Raw genomic sequence first — 22,349 nt, 5'->3', positions numbered from 1 at the left:
GGTACCCTTGAGGGTAAAAACGGTATCTTGGTGCAAAGGTAATTGAAATAATGTATGTTTTTGGCATCGATGGCAGTTGAAATCCCGTCGGTAGGGAATACTCGTACCTGACCAAGGGTCTATCCGAGACTGACTTCCGAGACGCCTCACACCCGTTCAGTCAACGACTTCGAAAGCGCCCACACAATGCACTCGATATGCTTTGATAACGTGAAAGAGCTTAGCACAATTATTTCCGGTCGTCCACCAGGAACAACAGCATCTTCGAATATTAACAGTTTGTCGAGAAGTCGAGCATTGTAGTAGAAACAAAGTGCTGCTCATGACTCGAAAGCTTGCCGATCATGACAGATTTTGACAAAACGCCAAGCCTAGCAAAATCTGTCTCCAGACGTTGTTGCTTTGCGATGTTCAAACATGACTTTGTAATAACTTTATTTGAGCGGCTCGATGCGCTCAATGACACATTATTACCGGAAAGTCAAAAGCAATCAAGGAAAGCCGCGATCTACGAGCCGGTGAGACGTTGAAGAAGTCTGCATGCAGGTACCTGGGAGTGAACCTCCGTCACAGTAAAAACATCAGTGAAGAACCAGATCGTGGTGCGGAACACTGGTCAAGGTCTTCGCATTCAACCATTACGGTTTTGGTCACTATCAAGCGAGAATGCTCCCACGACTGGCGGATTCAGTTCCAACGCACGCCGGACCAGGTGCTAATTGGAGCGCTGACTCGGGGCTTCCTGAGAGACCTGACCATGGCCTCGAGTCGTGTTGGTGTCGCCAGAAGCTTAATCATGCCATACAACTCTTTCAGGTGACAACGACTCTTTCAGGCGACCGTTCGATGTCTTATATGAAAAAGCTCAGCGAATACGAGCAGCAGGGTGGCGGGCAGATCCCAGCATCATAACCGCTATGAGTACGAGCACACCTGAAAACACAATAGAGCCGCAGGTCCGCCGGTGTATCCGGACATCTGATTGGCTCTCTTCTGGAGGTTGGGAAGCATTTGTATGTGCTGTCACAAAATTAGAGTTACAGATACTCGAGTAAGTAGGTATGTTCAATTCTCGAACACACGATGACCAGTATGCTAGAGAAACTCAACAACTCCCTTGGCAATAATGTCTCTCGATGCCATACAATAGCCTTTATCAGCTCTATCGAGGTGTTGAGATGGATCTATAGGTACTCTATATATGAGCAGAGTTGCCTACCCCTCTCTGGTCCTGTAACTAGTGGCACTTGCGGCCAGTGTTCCGTCCCTTTTCTACACGCATTTTAACACTGACATCTAGTTTTAATATCTTTCATCATGGCCGGCAACATGGCTAAGCTGGTTGCACTTCTTGGTTCTTCATTAATACTCCACACCTCTCGAACACACGCACTTAGCTGGTCTGCTGACTATGTCGAATGGAACCTCAACCAGAATGAGACTGCAAGCAGTCCCCTCGAGTACTGGGGTGAATGGGCAGAGCACCCAAAGACCCCTTCACCTTCCAACTGGAGAATGCCCTTCTACATGCTAACGCTGGATCGTTTTGTGGATGGTCAGCCAACGAACAACGATGCTAATAAGACCGTCTTTGAGAACGATTGGACAACGAACCAGTTCCGATTCGGTGGAGATACTAAAGGCTTGATGGATAACCTGGACTGGATCCAGGATCTTGGTGTTAAGGTAAGAACGTGGAATTTTCAGCCCCTTTCTCTTCTAGATCTCTCGTATCTGACCGGATCAACAGGCCATCTACTTCTCAGGTTCACCTTTTATTAATCAGCCGTGGGCTTCCGACGGGTTCGGACCTCTCGACTTCACATTGCTCGACGCACACCATGGAACAATCACAGAATGGCGCGACCTCATCGAAGAGCTGCACCGTCGTGGAATGTACGCAATCATGGAGAACACAATCGGTACTATGGGAGATCTACTTGCCTTCGAAGGCTGGGAGAACGAGACCACTCCGTTCAACCCACTCGAATATGATGTACTCTGGAAGAGCGAGCGCAGATATCTCGATTTCGAGATTGACAACGACATCCTTGAAGACTGCCAGTACCCAGTCTTCTATGGCGATGACGGTTTCCCTGTCAATCAAAGTATTATGTCGACTTTCGACAACCAATGCCGCAAATCCGACTTCGATCAATACGGTGACATGAAGGGAGTGTACGTTGACCAAATCACGTGACTTTGTGGGATATACGCTAACAGGCTTCAGCGGCTACGTGCCTCCATACCAAAGTCAACTTTCAAAGTTCGCCAGTGTGCAAGACCGTCTCAGACTCTGGAAGCATGACGTCTTGGAGAAGGTCATGCACTTCAGTTGCATGCAAATCGCCATGCTGGACATCGATGGCTTCAGAGTGGACAAGGCGCTCCAGACCCCTGTCGATGCTCTAGCTGAGTGGGCAACATACCAGCGTAATTGCGCTCGCCAGTATGGAAAGGAGAACTTCCTCATCACTGGTGAAGTCGTTGGAGAGCTCAAATTCTCCTCTGTCTTCTTTGGCCGTGGCAAATCTCCGGATACTTACTTCGACAACCCGCTCGAAGGACAGAACGCTACTGGTCAGACCGAAGGCTACATTCGTGAGTTTGGTAACAACGCTTTGGATGGCACAAACTTCCATTACCCCACATACGTGAGTTCAAGCTTCGTGAGTCTTGGCAGTGCTTCGTGGCTGCCAAGGCTCGACAGCCTAGATTTCTGGTCATACCTACTAACAGGCTTCATGGTATAGGGTGCTCTCACCAGATTTTTGGGCCTCGACGGTGCCATTGGCTTCGAAGGCGTGGACTTTGTGCAGCACTGGAACTCCTATCTTCTCAGTGATGATATGGTAAACGTGAATACCGGGGTCTTCGACCCAAAACATATGTTCGGAACAACTAATCAAGGTAAGAAGAAAAAAGGAGAAAAAGAAAAGAAAAGTTTTCCAGCCGAGCGCTTGACTGACTGTATGATAACTAGATGTCTTCAGATGGCCGTCACTCATTGATGGAACCCAAAGACAGGTGCTGGCGTTTCTCATCACCTACTTGGAGATGCCCGGTATTCCTGAGTTGATCTGGGGTGACGAGGTCGAGTACAAGGTACTTGAGAACCTTGCCGCAGATTATATCTTTGGCAGACAGCCTATGGCCTCGACAAGAGCTTGGCAGATCCACGGTTGTTACAAGGTTGGCGCTGCTGGCAACGGTTATTTCGATATGCCGTTCGGAGACGCACTTACAGCTTGCGAAGACGACACAGTCAGTCTTGATCAAAGAAATGCCGCTCACCCTTTGCGAAACTTGATCAAGCGCATGTTTGAGTTGCGCAGAGTCTACCCAACCTTGAACGATGGGTTCAGCTTGCAGACACTCTTCTTCGACACCTACGACGTTTATCTCCCCTACAGTGGACAACTGCCCACTCCATTGGGTATCTGGTCGGTGTACCGCGGTCGTACGCCTGGTATCCAGGACCTCTCTGGCGAGGGAATGGGCAACCAGGGCATCTGGCTCCTCTATTCAAACCAGAACAAGACTGTCGAGTACTCGTACGATTGCAGTAATGCTTCACATTCTATCCTTGCACCATTCCCAGAAGGAACGACCGTCAAGAACTTGTTCTATCCCTACCAAGAGTACACACTGAACTCATCCACTGCCAAGCTCGGCATTGAGGGCTCAGAGGAGAACAATGGCTGTCTGCCCAGCATTGAGCTCGAACCATGGGGATGGCGCGCGTTCGTGCCGATCGACAAGTTCGTCGCACCTGCTCCAGTCATCACCGGTGCTGTCCCTCGCCATGATTCCAGAATCGAAACCGCCGTGGACCTGAACGAGACCGTGTCTCTTCCGATTACCTTGCTGTTCAGCAGAGAAATGAACTGCAGCTCAATCTTGGAAGCTATCAGCATTAATTCAACAACGCAAACAGGCGTTGCACCATACTTCGATGCCTCCAGCGTGTCATGCAAGAACATCACAGTAGATGACTCTCAGCAATTCGTCGGAGAGGTGTTGTCAGCGTTCCAGTGGTCTGCAAACCTGGTCAATGTTGGTCACGGTGTGCATACATACACAGTAGTCAACGCAACGAGTGTCGATGGAACCGCCTTCACCAACACCAAGGATAGGTTCATGCTGCGTGTGGGTCGCAAAGATAACCCAGTTGTCTTCTCTAGTGCCAACTACACCACTGGACTTGTCCATCGTGACAGCGCTACGGGTCAACTGCAGCTGACGCCGAAGGCCCCTGGTGCAACACTCTGGCGCTACTCGACAAACTATGGATCGAGCTGGTCAAACTGGACTGATTACTCCTACTCTGGTGAACCCATTACTATCGAAGAGCAAGCTTGGTCTGGCACCAAAGCTCAACGATGGGAGGGAGTCCATGTTGTCACTCAATATTGGTCCCCACAAATTGGATCAACAGACCACGTTCAACACTCTGATCTTGATGCCGATGTCCCTCGCCGATGGCCGCATGCCCATGTTCAAGGGCACTGGAATCAATACGGCTACGATAGCGGTCTCAACGACAAGATGCATCAAGATTCGGAAGGTACTTGGAACTTCGACCTCTATTCCGAGTTCCCAACAGCCGTCATTGTCAACGTCTGGGGCATGAACCCTGAAGGTGCACCTGACAAGAGTGCCGCATATGGTGACGTTGACGGCGATAATGTACTCGATTGGGTGCCACCAGACAGTCTGTCCTTCAACCAGATCAACTTCACTGGACCCCACTGGCCCCACACCGGATACAGACTCGCAGTGAACGACGGTTCTCTGCGTTACACTCTTACCCCAATTGGTTCCACACACAGACAGATCGCGCTTTACATCTTGCTGGCTCTTCTCCCAATCATCTTGGCATGTGCTGCGGTCGCCATCTACCACTACTCGTTCTACCGCCTGAAGTTCAACGCTATTGGCCTTACAAAGCGCAGTTATCCCTTCCATCAATTCCAGAAGAAGAAAACTGTTGCGGATATTATTCCTTTCTTCAACAAGTTCTCGGAAAAGGGAGTCTCGGAGAAGAGCGCTGCCGAAAACGCCGAAGCCAGCCAGGGTGTCGTAGCCACAACCGAACCTACCAGAACCATTCTCATCGCCACAATGGAATACAACATTAGCGATGAATGGAACATCTCAATCAAAATTGGAGGTCTCGGAGTCATGTCGTCGCTTATGGCGAAACATCTGACTCACCACAATCTCATCTGGGTTGTGCCCTGTGTCGGAGACGTGGTGTATCCCATCGATAAAGTCGTGGAGCCCATCGAGATCACTATCATGGGTAAGCAATATATGATCGACTGTCAACTTCATGTTGTTGGTCGCATCACATATGTCCTCCTTGACGCGCCTCTGTTCCGACAACAGACAAAGAAGAACCCCTATCCTGCTCGTATGGATGATATGGACAGCGCCATCTACTACTCAGCTTGGAACTCTTGTATCGCCGAAGTGTTGAGACGCAACCCACAGGTTGACATCTACCACATCAACGATTATCATGGAGCTGTTGCACCGCTTCATCTTCTGCCAAGAGTCATCCCTGTCGCCTTGAGTCTTCACAACGCCGAATTCCAGGGCCTCTGGTCGATCAGCACTCCAAAGAAGTTGCAAGAGATCAGCGATGTGTTCAATCTGGACAAGAATCTGATCAAAAAATACATTCAATGGGGTGACTCATTTAATCTATTGCATGCAGGAGCAAGTTATCTGCGTGTCCATCAAAAAGGTTTCGGTGCTGTGGGAGTCTCCAAGAAGTATGGCACTCGATCGATGGCCAGATATCCAATTTTTTGGGGACTTCCTAAGGTAGGCATGTTGCCAAACCCTGATCCGGCCGATATAGAGCACTTCGACAAGTGTCTTCCGAACCCAGACGTTACTATCGACCAAGAGTACGAGGCTTCTCGCGGGCCAACACGAGTGGAGGCCCAAAAATGGGCCAACTTGAACATCGACCCTACCGCTGAGCTGTTCGTCTTCGTTGGAAGATGGAGCATGCAGAAAGGCATTGATCTTATTGCAGATGTCTTCCCTAAGGTCTTGGAAGAGAATCCCAAAGCACAGTTGATCTGTGTGGGTCCTGTCATCGATCTCTACGGCAAATTCGCTGCCCTGAAGCTCCACCACCTTATGAAGAAGTATCCGGGTCGTGTCTACTCGAAACCACAATTCGTATACATCCCGCCCTTCGTTCATGAAGGCGCTGAATGGGCTTTGATTCCTTCGAGGGATGAGCCTTTCGGATTAGTTTCAGTCGAATTTGGCCGCAAGGGAGCGCTTGGTATCGGAGCCAGAGTGGGTGGCCTTGGGCAAATGCCTGGCTGGTGGTTCTCTGTCGAATCTTCTACAACAAAACATCTCTTGACACAGTTCAAGAAGTGTATCAACGGCGCATTGGCTTCGGATCATGAGACTCGAGCTCTCTTGCGCGCAAGAAGTAAGGTACAAAGGTTCCCGGTCCAGCAGTGGGTAGAAGATCTTGAGGCTCTCCAGACAAAGGCCATCAAACTCAACCACAAGGTTCAGGACGGCTCGACATCTGCCTTGAACACACCTTGGAACTCGCTTCCCAATTCACGTAACCCGTCTCGTGTGGCATCTCCAGCAACCTCAAGACCGTCATCGCCTACTCGGGCAACTTTGGAGCTACCTTCTCCTACTCGGGCAACCTTCAGATCATCCTCCCGGCCATCTTCCAGACCATCCTCCAGACCATCTTCGCCCACTCCAGCGGCCTCAAGGTCGCATTCACCCGACCCGGAATCATCGCCAGAAATATCACCACCTCAAATGAGGCGCCGACTGTCCAGTCTCTTGTACCCCGCTCATCCTTCATTGGAGAAGTATATGCCATTCCGTCGCCGCCTGTCGTCTCTCTTCCCTGCATCACGCCGTACACCATTCACGGATACCAATCCTAGTCCACCTGAAGAGGAAGACGAGTCCAGGGACAGTCTTGGTGAACTCCCAAACTCACCTTCCCGTCCCGGTACATCTGCGGGCCCCAACGGAGCTGCCTCAGGTAACTTGTTCACACCTGGGTTTGGATTCGCCGAGGAGACATCCTTCCCAGGTGAGGTTACAAAACCCACACTTGCTCACTACAGACGTACCTCAACGCTGAGCGTTCACGAAGTTGTTGGCGAGAAGAACGACTACAACCTACAGAAGATTGATCAAGATTTCACGGATTCCAGAATGGACTACTATCATATCTTTGAGGGTATGCTTGAATCTCTGAATGCAAAGAACTCCGAGGGTGAACTTTGCATCGAGAACTTCTTGGCCTTGGCAGAAAAGAACTGGTACCGCAGATTCAACGAGGCCAAGCTTGGTAAATCTGTCATCTCTGCACCAAGCGTGAGCGGCAAGAAATCTGGAGCAAACAGTGTGTCTGTTACAGTCCGCTCCTCCACAGAGAGCGACAGCGCAAGTGACAGTGCGCGCAGTGATGGAGCCACCTCGCAGAACAGCTCAGAACAATTCTTCACGAACGCCAACTACAAGGCTCCAACTGGTATCTCGAAGTTGATGATCTCAAAGATACCCTATATCGCCCCTGACTGGCCATTGTACGCCTACCTCCTGTCGTTTGGACAAATTATCGCTGTCAACAGTCATCAAATCACGATCATCACTGGAGCCCAGGGTGAAAATGCCAATAAGCTTTATGTCTTGGCATCTATCTACTTGGCTGGATCTCTCTTCTGGTGGTTCATGGTCCGTCGCTTTGCATCCAAATACGCGCTGTCAGCTCCCTTCATCTTGTATGGTCTGTCTTTCTTCTTTGTCGGTATCTCTCCATATGGAAGCACCATTGACAGCCGTGGTTGGATTCAAAATGTGGCTAGTGGATTCTACTCATTTGCATCCGCATCTGGCTCTCTTTACTTCGCCTTGAATTTTGCAAGCGAAGGTGGTGTACCCATTCAAACCATGATTTACAGAGCCACTGTCGTACAGGGCATTCAACAACTCTGGGTGGCTGCACTGTGGGCTTGGGGAACAAACATGAGTGCCCACCACACTGCCAGATTCACTAACACAATCATGAACTCCAAGGCTCTTCTGGCCATCATGTTGCCGATCGCTCTCCTGCTCGTACTTGTTGGTTTGATTATTCTTGTCGGCCTACCTGAATACTACCACAATGCGCCAGGCAAAGCTCCGTCATTCTACTCCAGTTTGTGGAAGCGCAAGTTGGTCATCTGGTTCTTCATCGCCGTCATCATTCAGAACTACTGGCTCTCTCCACTGGTTGGTCGCAACTGGCAGTACCTCTTCGGCGGTACCCTGGCTCCAACCTGGGCTATCGTTCTTCTCCTTCTGTTTTTCTTCATCGTTGTGTGGTGCGCTATGCTCTACACTCTTTCACGCTATTCTGAGCACCACTCCTGGTTCTTGCCCATCTTCGGTGCTGGTCTCGGTGCCCCTCGCTGGTGTCAGATGCTCTGGAGCACATCCGGCATGGGTAGCTACCTACCCTGGGGCACCGCCGTTGGTGGCGCGATCGCTGGAAGAGTTCTGTGGCTCTGGCTTGGTGTTTTGGACGCTCTCAATGGCGTCGGCATTGGCACCATGCTTCTGCAAACACTTACACGCCACCACGTCGCTGTCACTCTGATCGTTGCACAAGTTCTTGGTTCTCTCGCTACCATCGCGGGTCGTGCCTCGGCACCTGATGCCACTGGACCTGGCGCAGTATTCCCCAACTTGGTTATCAGTTTGAGCGGCCTCGGTGCCTGGGAGTTCTGGGTCGCTCTGCTGTTCCAGATGGTCTTGCCTATTGGCTTCCTTATGTTTTTCCGCAACGAACAGTTGTTCAAGCCTTGATGGCCTGCTGCTCCTTGCATTTCCTTTGTCAAATATATAACCCACACTACACAGTGTGTTTGAAAATAATGTAGAAATCATAAATAGATCTAGATAGACCTTAATAAACTTGTTAATCGATACTGGCCTGACCTTACTTCTCACTGGTGTTTCGTATGTCGAGTCTCTCATCAAGAATGATAGTTAAAAGCTTCGTTACAAGAGTGCAATGTTGTAATCATGTTAAGCCCGGCCTCGATACTAAGCGCTCTCTTGCGGCCGAATTCGACTAAAACTAAACCGAAAGTCTTATCTTAACTAGGAATCAAAGCCCATTTAGTGCCTTCGTAGGCGCAGGGCAGGATGTACACGAATTGTAGTTTTGAGTAGACACGACCCGGGTACTTCTTTGCATTTCAACTTACCTTAACTTCGTACTAATCCTCGATACAGTCTATATGAAGAGCAAGGCAGCAAATCTTCTGCCATCTCGAAACTCTTTGCTCGAGTACTGCATGCACGACAACTTCGCTTTTAATATGCTTCCCGTCACAAAAAAGATTGATAGCGTTGTCGATGAGATTATCAATTTCTGCCCTGTGACTTAGTATTTGGCGTCAGCCATGATGAGTTTTTGTCAGATATTTGGTCGATAGCTGCATGCGCAGGGATGCGTTAGAGTGTGCGTCAATCAAAAGCGGTGAGCAAACAAACGGAGGTGTTTGTGTCGTGGTGCGATACAAACGACTTCCGGAATTTTGGTATTGACAAACGAAGACTCCAAACAAACTCTTTTGTTGCCACTCTCATACCGTTTGCAGGTCCCCGTCGTCATGGATGACCGCTTGGGGCTGTTCATTATAGGTCCACATTTGGTGTCTCCTGCATCTGATCTCGAGGTTTCCAGGCGTTGGCTGCATACATCTGTTGACCATTTGCTCTACATCGTCGTCAATGCCTTAGAACAGTCCGATAGACTCACTATCCACACTTCTCAGATTATCTTGCAATTAGCGGTTACGTGGTGATGCTGCTGCTGTGTCGACGTTCTCATTCACGCTACGATCTTTTTCTTGCTTCGGGTTGTGTTTGGATATTAGGAAGAAGCAAACAAGCAACAAACAACTCAAAAGCACCAGTGGTGACAGCAGGCACGCTAAGATATTATTGCAGGAAGCGGGAAGAGCTGAAAATAGCCGCTTGTTCCTTCTTTCGAAATCCAACTTCATCCCTTCAACCACCTCGACCTCTCTAACAATCTCCACTTCTCACCACCAACAACTGACCTTCATGCCGCCTCAAGGTGCCGCTTACAATGTGGACTGGATCCTCTCCAACACTTCAAATGTTCACGTGGCCAACGACCGAGCATGGTTCACATCCTACATTCCATTTCGCACCAAACTCTCAACCATGCTTGGTGCTGAGCCAACTGTCGAAGTCCTTGGTATTGGCACAGTTATACTGCCCACAAGAATCCACCGCCAAGGCAAAGCAAACAAATCTAGCCGTGAGATCACTCTACACAACGTCCTTTATGCTCCCAGCTACACCGTCAACATCTTCGCCATGTGTATGGAGCCAGATCTTGTCGTTCCATTGAGCTGTGACGTCAAGCCCATCCTCAAGAGTGGTACAGACAAAGTCCTCGGTCTGGTTGTCTTCAAGACATTGTGGAGAGTGTGGCTGAAGGGCCAGTCGCAAAACCAGAGTGTTTTGGATCCGGAAAGGATGTACTACTTCCATGCCTCTTGGCCGGAAGAGGAGATCAAGAAGTACAACAACTTCGTCGCAGAGGCCAAGGCTAAGGAAGCAAGCAAATCCGACTGCGCTCTTCCACTCACCACAGTTGAGAAAGACTTCTTGAAGAAGCATTACGGCAACGAGTTCAAGTTACTCTTGATGTACGAACTCTCCATATACAAGGAAGACGACCGTGAAGAAGGTCGACGCATTCTCAGAGCTCTGATGTCCGAATTTGAAGCTGAGGCCGATGCCCCTGAGGACTCTGAAGATGATGATCGATCTGTCGAAAGCAACGACTTTCCCGCTGATTTGGAGCGTGATCCCACTTCCCATGTCGCCGACTACAAATTCAGTACCGATCAACTCGACTATGTCAAGGCGCACTACGGTCACTCTGGTCACTTCATGCGTTGCTATGGCCTCAAGCCCTGAGGTGACGAAGACTGTGACGAGGCAGTCAGTATCATCAAGGCCTTCATGAGCGATCCTGAGGATGAGGATTGAGATCAGAGTACGAGAAGACTCTTTGAGCACACGAGACGGAAGAAGATGAGACAGAGATGGAGAAGCAGGATGAGGTAGTGGAGGAGAAGGCGCAGAATTGGGATGATAGATCCAAGAAGTCACAGCAAGGCGCAGTACTGTTCGTTAACCTGCGCGTATGACAAAGTTAGCAGTTCAAGGCTGGTCGATAGCGCAACTACATTAGACGTGGACATAGAGATACGACATCATCTACTCATACTCAGACAGCATCATAAATGGAAGCACCGCACACTGACACGACGAGAAAGAAGATGAACCTAGAGAAAAATCATAGATCGATTGAAAGGGGGTTTGGCATTGGTATGTATCTTTTTTGATTATTGTGTTCTCTTCTCAAAATGCAGCTGGGCTATCCAATCGAAAAGCCATTCAACACTGGCTTGGTAGAGGACAGCTATTGTGGATACGTCTCAAAGCTCAAGGAGAGTGAGAAGGTGTGTGTGGTGGTACAAAACAAACGCAGTGTGTCGTGAATTTTGTTCTCAGTTGCTGATGATACCAATTTTCCGTGCGTCTTCGGTTTCACACCACGACGCCACACTTTCTGGTTTCTTGCCATATTCTGATCGCACACACACAGATTATTACCATCATTCTTGCGTCGACCCATCCGCCGTCATGTGGTATACCAAAGACTCTGAAAACCAAGCTCCGATCAAAGAGGCGGCCGAGTTACTGACCAACAAGAAGTATGCCGAGGCGGAGATCGCTACACGCGCCTTGCTCGGAAAGAGACTCTCAATGTGACAGAGAGTTTATTGCACTGCGATGCTTGCAGACTGTCTAGAGGACTGGTACGAAGCTGAAGTAAGTACACAAACAGATATAATCATGACAACGAAACCGGCTGACCCTTACGCAGGAGCAAAGATACTGTGCTGAGCATTTCTACAACAACGCACGATACGTGCAACTAGCACCGGAAGAAGAAGCTCCCGGTGACAAAAAGTTGAAGCTACTGAGAGGGATCCTCGACGACTTGAGAAAGAAGCAAAGAACCTGTCGGCGAGATGACTTTGACTACTACGACGAGTTCATGGTGCGCATGTACCAGATGTATCCTCGAGTCATCTACGCACACAGAGAATGGGAAGTGATGTATGATTGTGGTGCGGAAGATGTCAAGTCTGCTAGCCAAATGTTTGCCCGCTTTCAAGACACGAGAACCTGGTTGGATGGCCTGGACTCACTCTCCTATGTAGATGGAGGCGTGTCGCCAATGCGCCTGCCCATCCATGAGCACGAGCCTATCGAAGAGTATACAGAAGAAGACCCCCCCAGTTCGCTTCCTCCAGCAGCTTCTTCGTCTAGTCAAACGGGACACAGAGTCGAAGTCTGCGAGCTTGGAAGTTCAAACGGCCCTACGACAGATGACCTCGGCACATCTTTGCCTACTGGATCCATGTCATCGCCTACAGCAACATCAAAGACTATCTCACGCAGCGGCTCTTTCGTTCCAGCCAGAACTTCAACCATGACCACAAGTCCGCCCAACACAACCACCCAGACTCTGGAGGCCAGAGTCCTCAGCCTTGAGCAGCAGATGCATGATTTACAAATTTCGGAGAACAAGGAGGTGATGGAAGATGCGGAGATGAAGAAGGAAAAGAAGCGCAACGCAAGCATGGCCAATGGAGATGATGCAGACGCGCTCGAGCTGAGGATTACCCAACACAATTTCGATGATGCCAAAAGCAAGTTACAGGATGCTCAACGAGAGGTACAAGAGGCGCTCTACGTGGCTGAGGTCGCGAAAATCAAGCTGGAGGCGGCCGAGCTCGACAACATCCACGCTGCGGCCAAGCTTGAACTCAGCAAGCGTTTGGTGACTGTCGCTTCACAACGCGGTTAATATGCGTGATGCTCGTTACTGCTTTGGCTTTGCATTCGTGCGACAGAGTACAGAAAGCAGCCTTACCGAATGTGAGAACCCGCACGCGCAAAGAGGACTTCAACCAAGAAGAAGAGTAAGCAGAACGAGAAGGAAGAAGGATACGACAAAGAGCAGGAATGAGCAGGAGAAGCGATGGAAATAGCGAGGAGCTCAACAAGATGCGACAAAGGACACAAAGATGCGAAACAAGAAGGAGCGAAGAATAAACAGCTCTCGATTGATCTGGATGATCCTGGAACGCGGAGCACATGAGTAGAAAGGCAATGAATGTCATACCGATTTTTTGCTTCACACATTTTTTTCCCGACCTAAGTCTACTCAATCTGTAGCAACCGTCTGGTGCATCACCGACTCGCGATAATCCAAACTTCTCTCCAACAACTGTTCGTGCGTACCACTATCAACACACCTTCCAGCCTCAATCAAGAAAATGACATTAGCCTTCTTGATAGTGTGAAGGCGATGAGCAATGGCAATCACTGTGATGCCCTTTGCCTTTGTCTTGTCCAAGCCTTCTTGCAATAATCTCTCACTTTCAGCATCAAGGGCACTAGTGCTCTCATCCAGAATCAACAACTTTGGATTTCTGACCAAAGCACGAGCGATGGACAAGCGTTGCTTCTGGCCACCTGAGAACTGGCTGCCGTTGGGCCCGCAAAGAGTATCATAACCATCTGGCAAAGCAGCAATGACATCGTGTATATTTGCCAACTTGCACGCTTCGATGATCTCTTCTTTACTGACAGTATGGCCAGGACGAGCACCAAGGCCGATATTGAACTCGACACTTCCCTCAAACAGCACACTTTCTTGGGGCACCAGAGCGATGCTATCACGGAACGATGTGTCGCGAGTCTTAGTCACATCAAGACCGTCAATGAGCACTGAACCAGATTGGGGAACGTAGAGACGCTCAACCAGAGAAATGACCGTTGACTTTCCAGCACCGCTAGGACCGACAAGTGCTGCGAATTGTCCAGGCTTGATGTCGATGTTCAAGCCGTTCATCACTTTGACATCAGGACGTGCTGGGTATGAGAAGTGAACATCTTTCATCTGAACACTGGATGCCTTGTTGTTCGACACGTGCGAAGTCTTTGTCTCAGCCAAGGCTTCAATATTGTTCTCTTCCAGTGATATGTCAAGAGGACGTACATGAACTGCCATTTTATCCTTGCCGATCTGAATCAAGCTCAAAATTCTTGCCATGGCGTTGCGAGCAGCGGATATTTCTGGAGCCAATGCGAACATCTGCGACCACAACAATGCACCAACGAGGAGAGAGAAGACGACAATCAAGAATTGTGTCTGCGTGTAGTTGCCGTTGAGGATTTGCTTTGAGCCCCACCAGTAGGCAAGAGCATTGACGCAGTTGCCTAAGAAATATGTCAAGGCTTGACAAAGACTGGCCTGTAGGGTCACTCTGAGAGTATCCTTGCGCGGCCCCTTGAGAGAGCGTCTGTATGTTCGCAGAATCTCTTCTTCGAGTGAGAAAGAAGCAATAGTCTTGATTGAAGTAATAGCTTCGACACCAATGTCCACAGACTTGGTGTATGCAGTCTCATGCTTCTCTTCGAATTTGCCGAGGATGTGAAGCTCCATGAGACCAGCTCCAAGAAGAAGCGGCACAAGAGCCAAGCAGACTAAAGCAATCCTCCAAGCAATGATGTGAGTCAAAATGATGGCGGCAATCAGGTTGACAGTGATGGAGAATAGCGTTCCGACGACCGAGCCACTGAAGCCAGCCAGAGCATTTCCGTCTCTAGTGATGTATGAGAGAAGCAAAGCCGGCGTACGACTCTCAGACTGGTGCCATTGGAGATCTTGCTCAAATAACGATCTGAACGACAATACTCTAACAGTATACACGACCTTCTCTGACACCCAGCCAAACCCACACCAACTGACAAGATTGGCAAAGAACTCGATGATGGCGAGGATAAAAAACATAAGACCAAAGAAGTCACCGCGGTTGCGGATTCTGCTAGCACTGTGACAAGGGTTGAGACTACCAACTGTGTTGCCAAAGATGACGGCTTCACCAGAGAAAGCACCACCAACACAGACAGAGCCGATGAAGGCCACAAAGATATAGAGGATGTGTGGCCGCAATGCCGGTCCATATCCCTTGGCCAGATCCCAGAGAGATTTTGGAGGCGCTGGAAGCTCTTCGGGCTCTTCCACTTCTGTAGAATCTCTGACAGGTGTCTCTGTCGCCGAGAGTTCTGCTTTCTCAGCTTCGACTGTGTCGTCGTACAAGCTCTTCTTCTCGATATCACCAGTCGAGGTACGGTCTGACAGACTGATGTTATCAGCACTCGCATTTTTGGCTTCGGACGTGTTTCTAAGAGTCTGCATCTTAACCATATCGGCATAAGTTCCACTATTCGCCATCAACTCTGAGTGTGTGCCTTGTTCGAGGATGTGTCCCTTGTGCATGCAAACAATGTTGTCTGCGGCAGTGATAGTGGCCAAACGATGGGCAATGGTAATGACAGTTCTTCCACTGGTAATACTGTTGATGGCACGTTGGATGCGCTGCTCACTTCTCGAGTCGAGAGAAGCAGTTGCCTCATCAAGAATGAGAACAGCGGGATTCTTCACAAGTGCTCTGGCAAGAGCGACACGCTGCTTCTGGCCACCACTGATAAGGCGTCCGCTTGAGCCAACAACTGTGCCATATCCTTGCTGAAGCGCAACGATGAACTGATCTGCATCTGCGAGTGTTGCGGCACTCTTGACCAAGGTAGCGATCTCGACAACAACAGGACCACGTTTCTCTGCAGCAACCATGAGATCGGTACCATCTCGAACATCAGTAGCGACCTCTGCAAGATCAGAGCCAAGGAGGATGCCTCTGAACCGGGCATGTTCAGGGTCGCTAGAGTTGATCAGACCGTGTGCAATGTTCTCCAACAGCGAACGATCAAGAAGCGAAGGCTCTTGCTGGACCAAGCTCATGAAGCTTCTCAAGTCTCGAGCATTGAGCGTGCGAACATCTTGCCCGTTGAATGTGATTCGACCGTCAGTTGGATCATAGAGTCTGCTGACCAGACCCGCGATGGTAGACTTGCCACTGCCAGAGAGACCAACAAGTGCGGTGTGCTTGTTAGCAGGAATGGAGAGGCTGATCTTGTCAAGAACAGTGATCTCAGGTCTTGATGGGTATGTGAATGACACGTCCGTGAACTCAAATCCAGCTCCTGTTTGCGGGAGTGCAAGGCCAGATCTGGTGTGTCCGTCGATCAATGGCGCGCGATCAATATCTTCGCGAAGCTTGTTGAATGATCCAACAGCTGCTGAGAACAGATGAACGAAGGGAGCCACTTGACTGAGAAGCAGTGTAGCTTCAATCAAGATGAAGATGACAGTGAATGTGGCACCAACAGTGGTACCTCCAGACTTCCCTTCTACCGAATCTGCAATGCGCTTGCTTCCTTGCCAGAAGGCCAGACCATTGGCAGAGTAGGCGACAAAATAAAGAACACCACTCTGAATGCCAACAGCAGTAGCTTTCTTGATACCCTCATGTTCAGAAGCTCTGAGGGCGTCCGAAAACTTCTTCTCCAAACGAGCGTTGGCACCGAAAGCTTGAACCACCATAATGTTGTTCAGTGCTTCAGAAGCTATCGATGCAGCAGATGCAGCATACTCGGAAACCATACCGGAGTACTTCTCGATATAATGGCTTCCAACAATGGACATGATGAAGTAAGCTGGAATCAGAGAGAGCAATTCAGCGGCCAGTCTCCAATCTTTGATGAAAGCGACAATATATGCTGTGACGAAGAAGGACAAACTCGAAAGACAAATTCCAACCTTCTCCGCAGTACCTGAGCGGATCGTCTGAATGTCTCCATGAAGTCTTGATGCGACTTCTCCTGGTGGAAGGTTGTCGAAGAACGAAGGTTCCTGCCTAAGCAAATTTTGAAGATAACTCTCGCGCAGCCTTTGTGCCAAACGAGCACCATTCAGAGTCCAGCAAGTTAAGTGGACATAAATGCAGACAAATTGAGCAATGGCAAGGTAGAAGATGATCAAGATAGTGTTGTTGATGCTTCCTTGGTCGCCATCTCCAGAATCTGTAGCTTGGTCGCAAGTGGCTGCATTGAAGTCATCCAGAAGTTGACCAAATAGGATACCAATAATGGGAAATGGTACTCCGGCTGCTATCGAACTGACGATACCGAGTAACAGCGTGCCTATGTCTCGGGGTGTTGGATCGCCTGCAAGCAGGAGACGAGGATAGCCTCCGATCTTTTGAATGAAGCCTGCCATCTTGAACCCACTAGCTGCTCAGATATGGCAGATATCGTTATGTCCTGTGACCAATAAACAATCTCGACCATCAATTATATCCACGAGGGACAACTCGATGCCGTCGTAATAGAGTACTCGAGATGGGGCTTGGTCCGCGGGGTCCGTCAATAGCAAACAAGTTTGCCTGGACCTCAGAATGATTGATCTGATAAAAAGATGCTAGCAGAAAACGAGGGATGCACATGCCAAAGGGTGAATTGTGGCCACCGCCAAAAGGCCGGTGGGTCTGAGTCCATTTTGCACCTTGAAGCCCTTGACTGAGCCCGCCCACAGTCATAAAATCATACAAGTTAGCCGATGGCAATGGCTGGACAGACGCAGCAAGCTATTACGAAAGCGCTCGTTTCCAATCACAGGGACGAACATCGGAGGTTGACGGGCTCATGCGACATCGTTCGCGCATTGCTAAGGCGCTAGATAAGATAATCTTGATGATCTTTTGATGAAGTCAAGGTGGTGCGGCGGGCGCTTGGACCATCGGCGCTCGCGCGTGGGGCCCGACGCCGGAGCGACTGCATCAAATGCCAACGCAACGCCTAAAAAAGCCTCGTCTCATTCTCGCCCAATCTTCCAGACACGGCGATATTACGTTGAAAGGATCAGTGCCAACCATCTCTGGCGGGTACGAGCCCTAGCTATTGATCCTTGGTCGAATCTTATCAGATCAAAAGATGTGCCGGAGGTGTCTCGTAGCGGATCGGGTGTGCTCTTGCAGGCGCGATGGAAGGTGAAGCTTAGGGCTCTGATTCAGCTTCTTACGAGCGCACCCAAATCTATCAAAATCGTATGACTGGTCTGCGGCACTGGTTGCGCTTTTGCAGCGCCCGGCAGAATCGATCCATACTAATCTGATCCGCCCTGATCCTTGGCCTGCCGCGCTAGGAACATCAGTACCGTTAAACCTCAACAAGACCCCGAGCCTGCCATATGGTGCCATTTTTTCTTTGTAGCTGGATTCCTTCCAGATAAAAAGAAAAGTGCTTTGTCGTTATTACAAGAGCCCTGTTTTCCGAAGCAGTGATCCAGATTCATACTTTGTCTTCCATTCAGAGAACACCAAGATGCCTTCAGCATTGAGGAGAAAGTTCTTCGCGTCTACCGTCGACCCTCAAGAGGGCAGCTCTAGCTCTGCTTCTACTTCAGAACTCGGCGCTGCAGAGATGCATCTTCAGGATCCAGAAAGATATGCTCCTCGTGGAGAATCCAAGCATGCACAGAATGAGGTGACAGCCGACCAGATCAGCGAAGAAGTTCCCAACGAGGATGCACAAGCTGGTGTCACACAGGCCGAGGCCATTACACTATCGTGGACGAAGAGCTCCATGATCGCAACTTATGCACTGTAAGCACTCGAGGCACGAGATTACTATGATCCCGAATTGACACGACGCTCAGGATGTGGTCTATCTACTGCGTCAACGCTTTCCAGTCAAACATCACTTCCAACCTCTCGCCATATATCACCTCCGGATTCGAAGCGCACTCGTTGCTGCCCGTTATCTCCATCATCTCCTCCATCATGGGAGCCGCGACCTACATGCCTCTTGCCAAAGTGCTCAACCTGTGGGATCGTACCGTCGGTCTTCTGCTTATGCTTGTGTTCTTCCTTCTTGGATTGATTTTGTCGGCAACTTGCAACGGCATTGGAACCTACTGTGCGGCTCAGGTCTTCTATGCTATTGGATCTGCTGGTCTCATCTTCTGCGTTGACGTCGTTACCATTGATACTTCGACACTGCGCAGCAGAGGTCTGGCTTATGCTCTCACTTCGTCTCCGTTCATTATCACTGCGTATGCTGGACCTGCTGCCGCAGAGCAGTTTTACGCAACCAACTGGCGCTGGGGATACGGAACTTTCTGTATCGTTCTTCCCTGCGTTGTCCTTCCATTCTTCGGCCTACTACGCTACTTCCGCTCCAAGGCTAAGAAGAATGGTCTGCTCAAGCCGAAGGCCGCAAGTGGCAGAACCTTCAAGCAAAGTGTTTGGTACTACATCATCGAATTTGATGTGCTCGGTGTCTTCCTTTTGACTGCTGGTCTCGCCCTCTTTCTGCTTCCGTTCACCATCGCAGGCTCGGCGGAAGATGATTGGAAAACTCCCCACATCATTGTCATGCTTGTCATCGGTTTCTGCTGTCTAATTGCTTTTGCTCTGGCAGAGCGCTTCCTAGCTCCCGTGCCTTTCCTGCCCTGGGAACTTCTCACCAACAGAACTGTCATAGGGGCTTGTTTGATTGATGCCACTTATCAGATCTCCTACTACTGTTGGAACGACTATTTCACTTCCTACCTTCAGGTCGTGTTCGGAACTAGTATTTCTACCGCTGGTTACATTGGCAGTATTTTCGACGTTGTATCAGGTGTATGGCTCTTCTGCGTTGGCTTCGCCATCAAGGGCACTCGTCGCTTCCGTTGGCTGCTCTGGATTGCTGTACCTCTTTACATCCTCGGTATTGGATTGATGATCTATTTCCGCAAGCCTGATTTCTCTGTCGGTTACACGATCATGTGCCAGATCTTCATCGCTTTTGCTGGTGGTACCATGATTATCTGCCAACAAGTCGCCGTTCTCTCGGCATCTGACCACAACAATGCTGCTGCAGCTCTTGCTTTCCTCAACGTCTTTGGTAACATTGGTGGTGGTATTGGCGGTAGTATCTCTGGTGCCGTTTGGCAACACACTTTGCCTAGTGCATTGCAGAAGTATCTGCCTGCTGATGCACTGGCTGATTGGGAAACCATTTACGAGGATCTTGACACCCAGCTCAGCTACGCCATGGGTGATCCAGTTCGTGATGCCATCATCAAGGCTTACGCAGTCGCTCAGAGCAGAATGTTGATTGCTGGTACTTGCATCATGGCAACCTCTCTTGTTTGGATGTTCATCATCAAGGACGTCAAGCTCACAAAGACTCAGACTAAAGGGGTGTTGTTCTAGAAGTCTTGCTGCTCACTGCAGTCATCTAAAGTTGTCACATATCACGAAGAGGACGAACGATTCTGTACGATTATATCTTGTTGTTAACTACCACGCAAAAGTTATCTCTAGCATTTAAAGTATTGCGATTTACAGCCTGCCGGTTTCTGCCACATCTTCCACTAAACATAAAAGTGCATAACAATATTATCAAGTACTATATATATTGTGTCGAGGGTGGTCCTTACAGCAACTTGCTTGCCTCCTCGAAAGCGATTAGGGATCGGACGACCGGCACTGAACAGACACAGCAAAGCGTCACAGATACGTGGCGTTGCTAGTGGACATTTCATCGGCTGCAGACACCTCGCAGCAAGGTGCATGGGTCAGTAAAAACAAAATTATCTGATCCGAGTGTTAGCGAAGGCGGGACGCCACGAAGCTTTGAAGGATCGCGCTAAGGAGCTATCTGATCCGACGCGCCCTGCCAAGCGTCGCGAGCCAGCCCTGATCGGTTTTATCAGATTTTCTGTTGGCTAGCGGTCAAGGGTTATCAGACCCGCCGCTTGTGGGTCCCGGCCAAACTGCTTTGTGTTCGTGACAGCAACTCCTATTGCCGCTATGTTGCAGAGCGTCGAGCTAGAGCCCGATATCGTCGGGTATTCTGTAGTCGGACAATGTGATGAGTGTTTTGCCGTAAGTCGTGTTTGACACGAGGAGTCGTGCTTGGCTCGTGTCTTGACTCTGTCTCGTTCACTGTATCCATTGCACGCATTCATACTATTGATTTCAGCAGCACGAGATCTGAATATCGTGATCTTTGAGAGTACCAATTCTGTTCCCCACGATACACTATGATGAGCAAGTACTCTCAATTCTGGCCCAAGGGTGGTATGCAGGGTATTCTACACCACTTTGTACGTCTTCGAGACTTCATGCTTCGATGGCAGCAACTGATGTATGAGCTGTAGACAGAAACTCTGACTGCATTCGAATACACAGCCAATGCAGCCCGCAAGCCTGACAGCATTCTTTTCGTCGGAGGTCTCGGTGATGGTCTAGGAACAACATCATATACGGCCGACCTGGTGCATGCATTATCGCAAACAGAGTGGTCGCTCTTTTCCCTCACCCTCACATCTTCATATCAATCATGGGGACTCGGACACCTCGATAGAGACACGGACGAGCTGGCGCAAGCGATACGATACATCAAAGACTACAAGACATCCAAGTTCGGCGACAATGGCAAAATTGTGTTGATGGGACACTCGACTGGCAGTCAGATGGTACTACACTACCTGTCAAGATCCAACCCTCATACCACAAATCCTCCTTTCGATTCAGATCTCAAGCATCTCCAACGACTGGCACTTGATGGTGCCATCATGCAAGCACCTATCAGTGACAGAGAATGCATCAAGCTGGTCTGTCAACATGGCTTCCGTGGCAATACTCCGGATCAATGTCAGGCATACTATGAGCAACTAGTGAAGATGGCACAAGAGTCCGCCAGCAAAGAAGACCAAACTTTCGACGCACTGCTGCCAATCCACTTGACATACCAGATCGGCTATCCTGCCAACACACCACTCTCCGCACGCCGCTTCCTGAGTCTCGTGAGCCCAGAAAGCCCGCACAATCCCTCCGAGGACGACGTCTTCAGTTCAGACCTCAGCGACGAGCAATTGGCAAAGTCATTCGGTATGATCCAAAAGCGAGGATTGTTGAAGAACAAGATGGCTGCTTTCTACTCTGGCGCCGATCAAGCTGTGCCCGAGTGGGTGGACAAAGCAGGTCTGATGAAGAGATGGGCCAAGGCAGCTAATGCTGGTGGTGGCAAGGAGATCTGGGATGCTGAACACAGTGCTGTTGTGCCTAATGCATCGCATGCTTTGAGTAATGATGATCAAGGCCCGGCAAGGAAGTTTTTGGTCGAGAAGGTGTTGGGGTATCTGAATAAGTACACAGGTGCATAGATGGGATGACGGATTAACAAGAGTCTAACAACGAACGTTCATATCTTACTAGCTAGCCTTTATAAAGTGTTCCGTACATCTTCTTGACATGTCAACCAGTCTTCTGAGA

At 49.5% G+C, this 22,349-nt stretch overlaps 6 protein-coding genes across 6 annotated transcripts; 5 read left to right on the top strand and 1 right to left on the bottom strand.

Annotated features, from left to right (window-relative positions):
- Positions 1–1,317: 1,317 nt before the first annotated feature.
- M437DRAFT_60499 (alpha-1,3-glucan synthase) lies at positions 1,318–8,859 on the top strand (the record flags this gene model as incomplete). The annotated part of the gene is made up of 6 exons (XM_041023764.1): positions 1,318–1,686; positions 1,751–2,178; positions 2,231–2,654; positions 2,754–2,910; positions 2,984–6,644; positions 6,768–8,859. 6 exons carry the CDS (start codon positions 1,318–1,320, stop codon positions 8,857–8,859), a joined length of 7,131 nt encoding a protein of 2,376 aa, XP_040875011.1.
- Positions 8,860–10,128: 1,269 nt separating this feature from the next.
- Positions 10,129–11,016, top strand: M437DRAFT_60514 (uncharacterized protein; the record flags this gene model as incomplete). The annotated part of the gene is made up of 1 exon (XM_041023767.1): positions 10,129–11,016. The coding sequence occupies one exon, from the start codon at positions 10,129–10,131 to the stop codon at positions 11,014–11,016; it is 888 nt and encodes a 295-aa protein (XP_040875010.1).
- Positions 11,017–11,468: 452 nt separating this feature from the next.
- Positions 11,469–12,982, top strand: M437DRAFT_70382 (uncharacterized protein; the record flags this gene model as incomplete). The annotated part of the gene is made up of 4 exons (XM_041025439.1): positions 11,469–11,564; positions 11,617–11,819; positions 11,909–11,924; positions 11,993–12,982. 4 exons carry the CDS (start codon positions 11,469–11,471, stop codon positions 12,980–12,982), a joined length of 1,305 nt encoding a protein of 434 aa, XP_040875009.1.
- Positions 12,983–13,342: 360 nt separating this feature from the next.
- M437DRAFT_89036 (ABC multidrug transporter SitT) lies at positions 13,343–17,302 on the bottom strand (the record flags this gene model as incomplete). Its single annotated transcript, XM_041028953.1, has 1 exon — positions 13,343–17,302. One exon carries the CDS (start codon positions 17,300–17,302, stop codon positions 13,343–13,345), a length of 3,960 nt encoding a protein of 1,319 aa, XP_040875008.1.
- A 1,202-nt stretch (positions 17,303–18,504) lies between these two features.
- Positions 18,505–20,282, top strand: M437DRAFT_60511 (putative MFS siderophore transporter MirB-like protein; the record flags this gene model as incomplete). Its single annotated transcript, XM_041023766.1, has 2 exons — positions 18,505–18,686; positions 18,740–20,282. 2 exons carry the CDS (start codon positions 18,505–18,507, stop codon positions 20,280–20,282), a joined length of 1,725 nt encoding a protein of 574 aa, XP_040875007.1.
- An 833-nt stretch (positions 20,283–21,115) lies between these two features.
- On the top strand, positions 21,116–22,240 carry M437DRAFT_79401 (DUF1749-domain-containing protein; the record flags this gene model as incomplete). Its single annotated transcript, XM_041027168.1, has 2 exons — positions 21,116–21,178; positions 21,233–22,240. 2 exons carry the CDS (start codon positions 21,116–21,118, stop codon positions 22,238–22,240), a joined length of 1,071 nt encoding a protein of 356 aa, XP_040875006.1.
- Positions 22,241–22,349: the final 109 nt, after the last annotated feature.

Source organism: Aureobasidium melanogenum (genome assembly GCF_000721775.1).
Source record: "Aureobasidium melanogenum CBS 110374 unplaced genomic scaffold scaffold_40, whole genome shotgun sequence".
NCBI lineage: Eukaryota > Fungi > Ascomycota > Dothideomycetes > Dothideales > Saccotheciaceae > Aureobasidium > Aureobasidium melanogenum.
The sequence above is the reverse complement of the archived record's forward strand: the minus strand, read 5'-3'. Positions and strand labels throughout refer to the sequence as shown.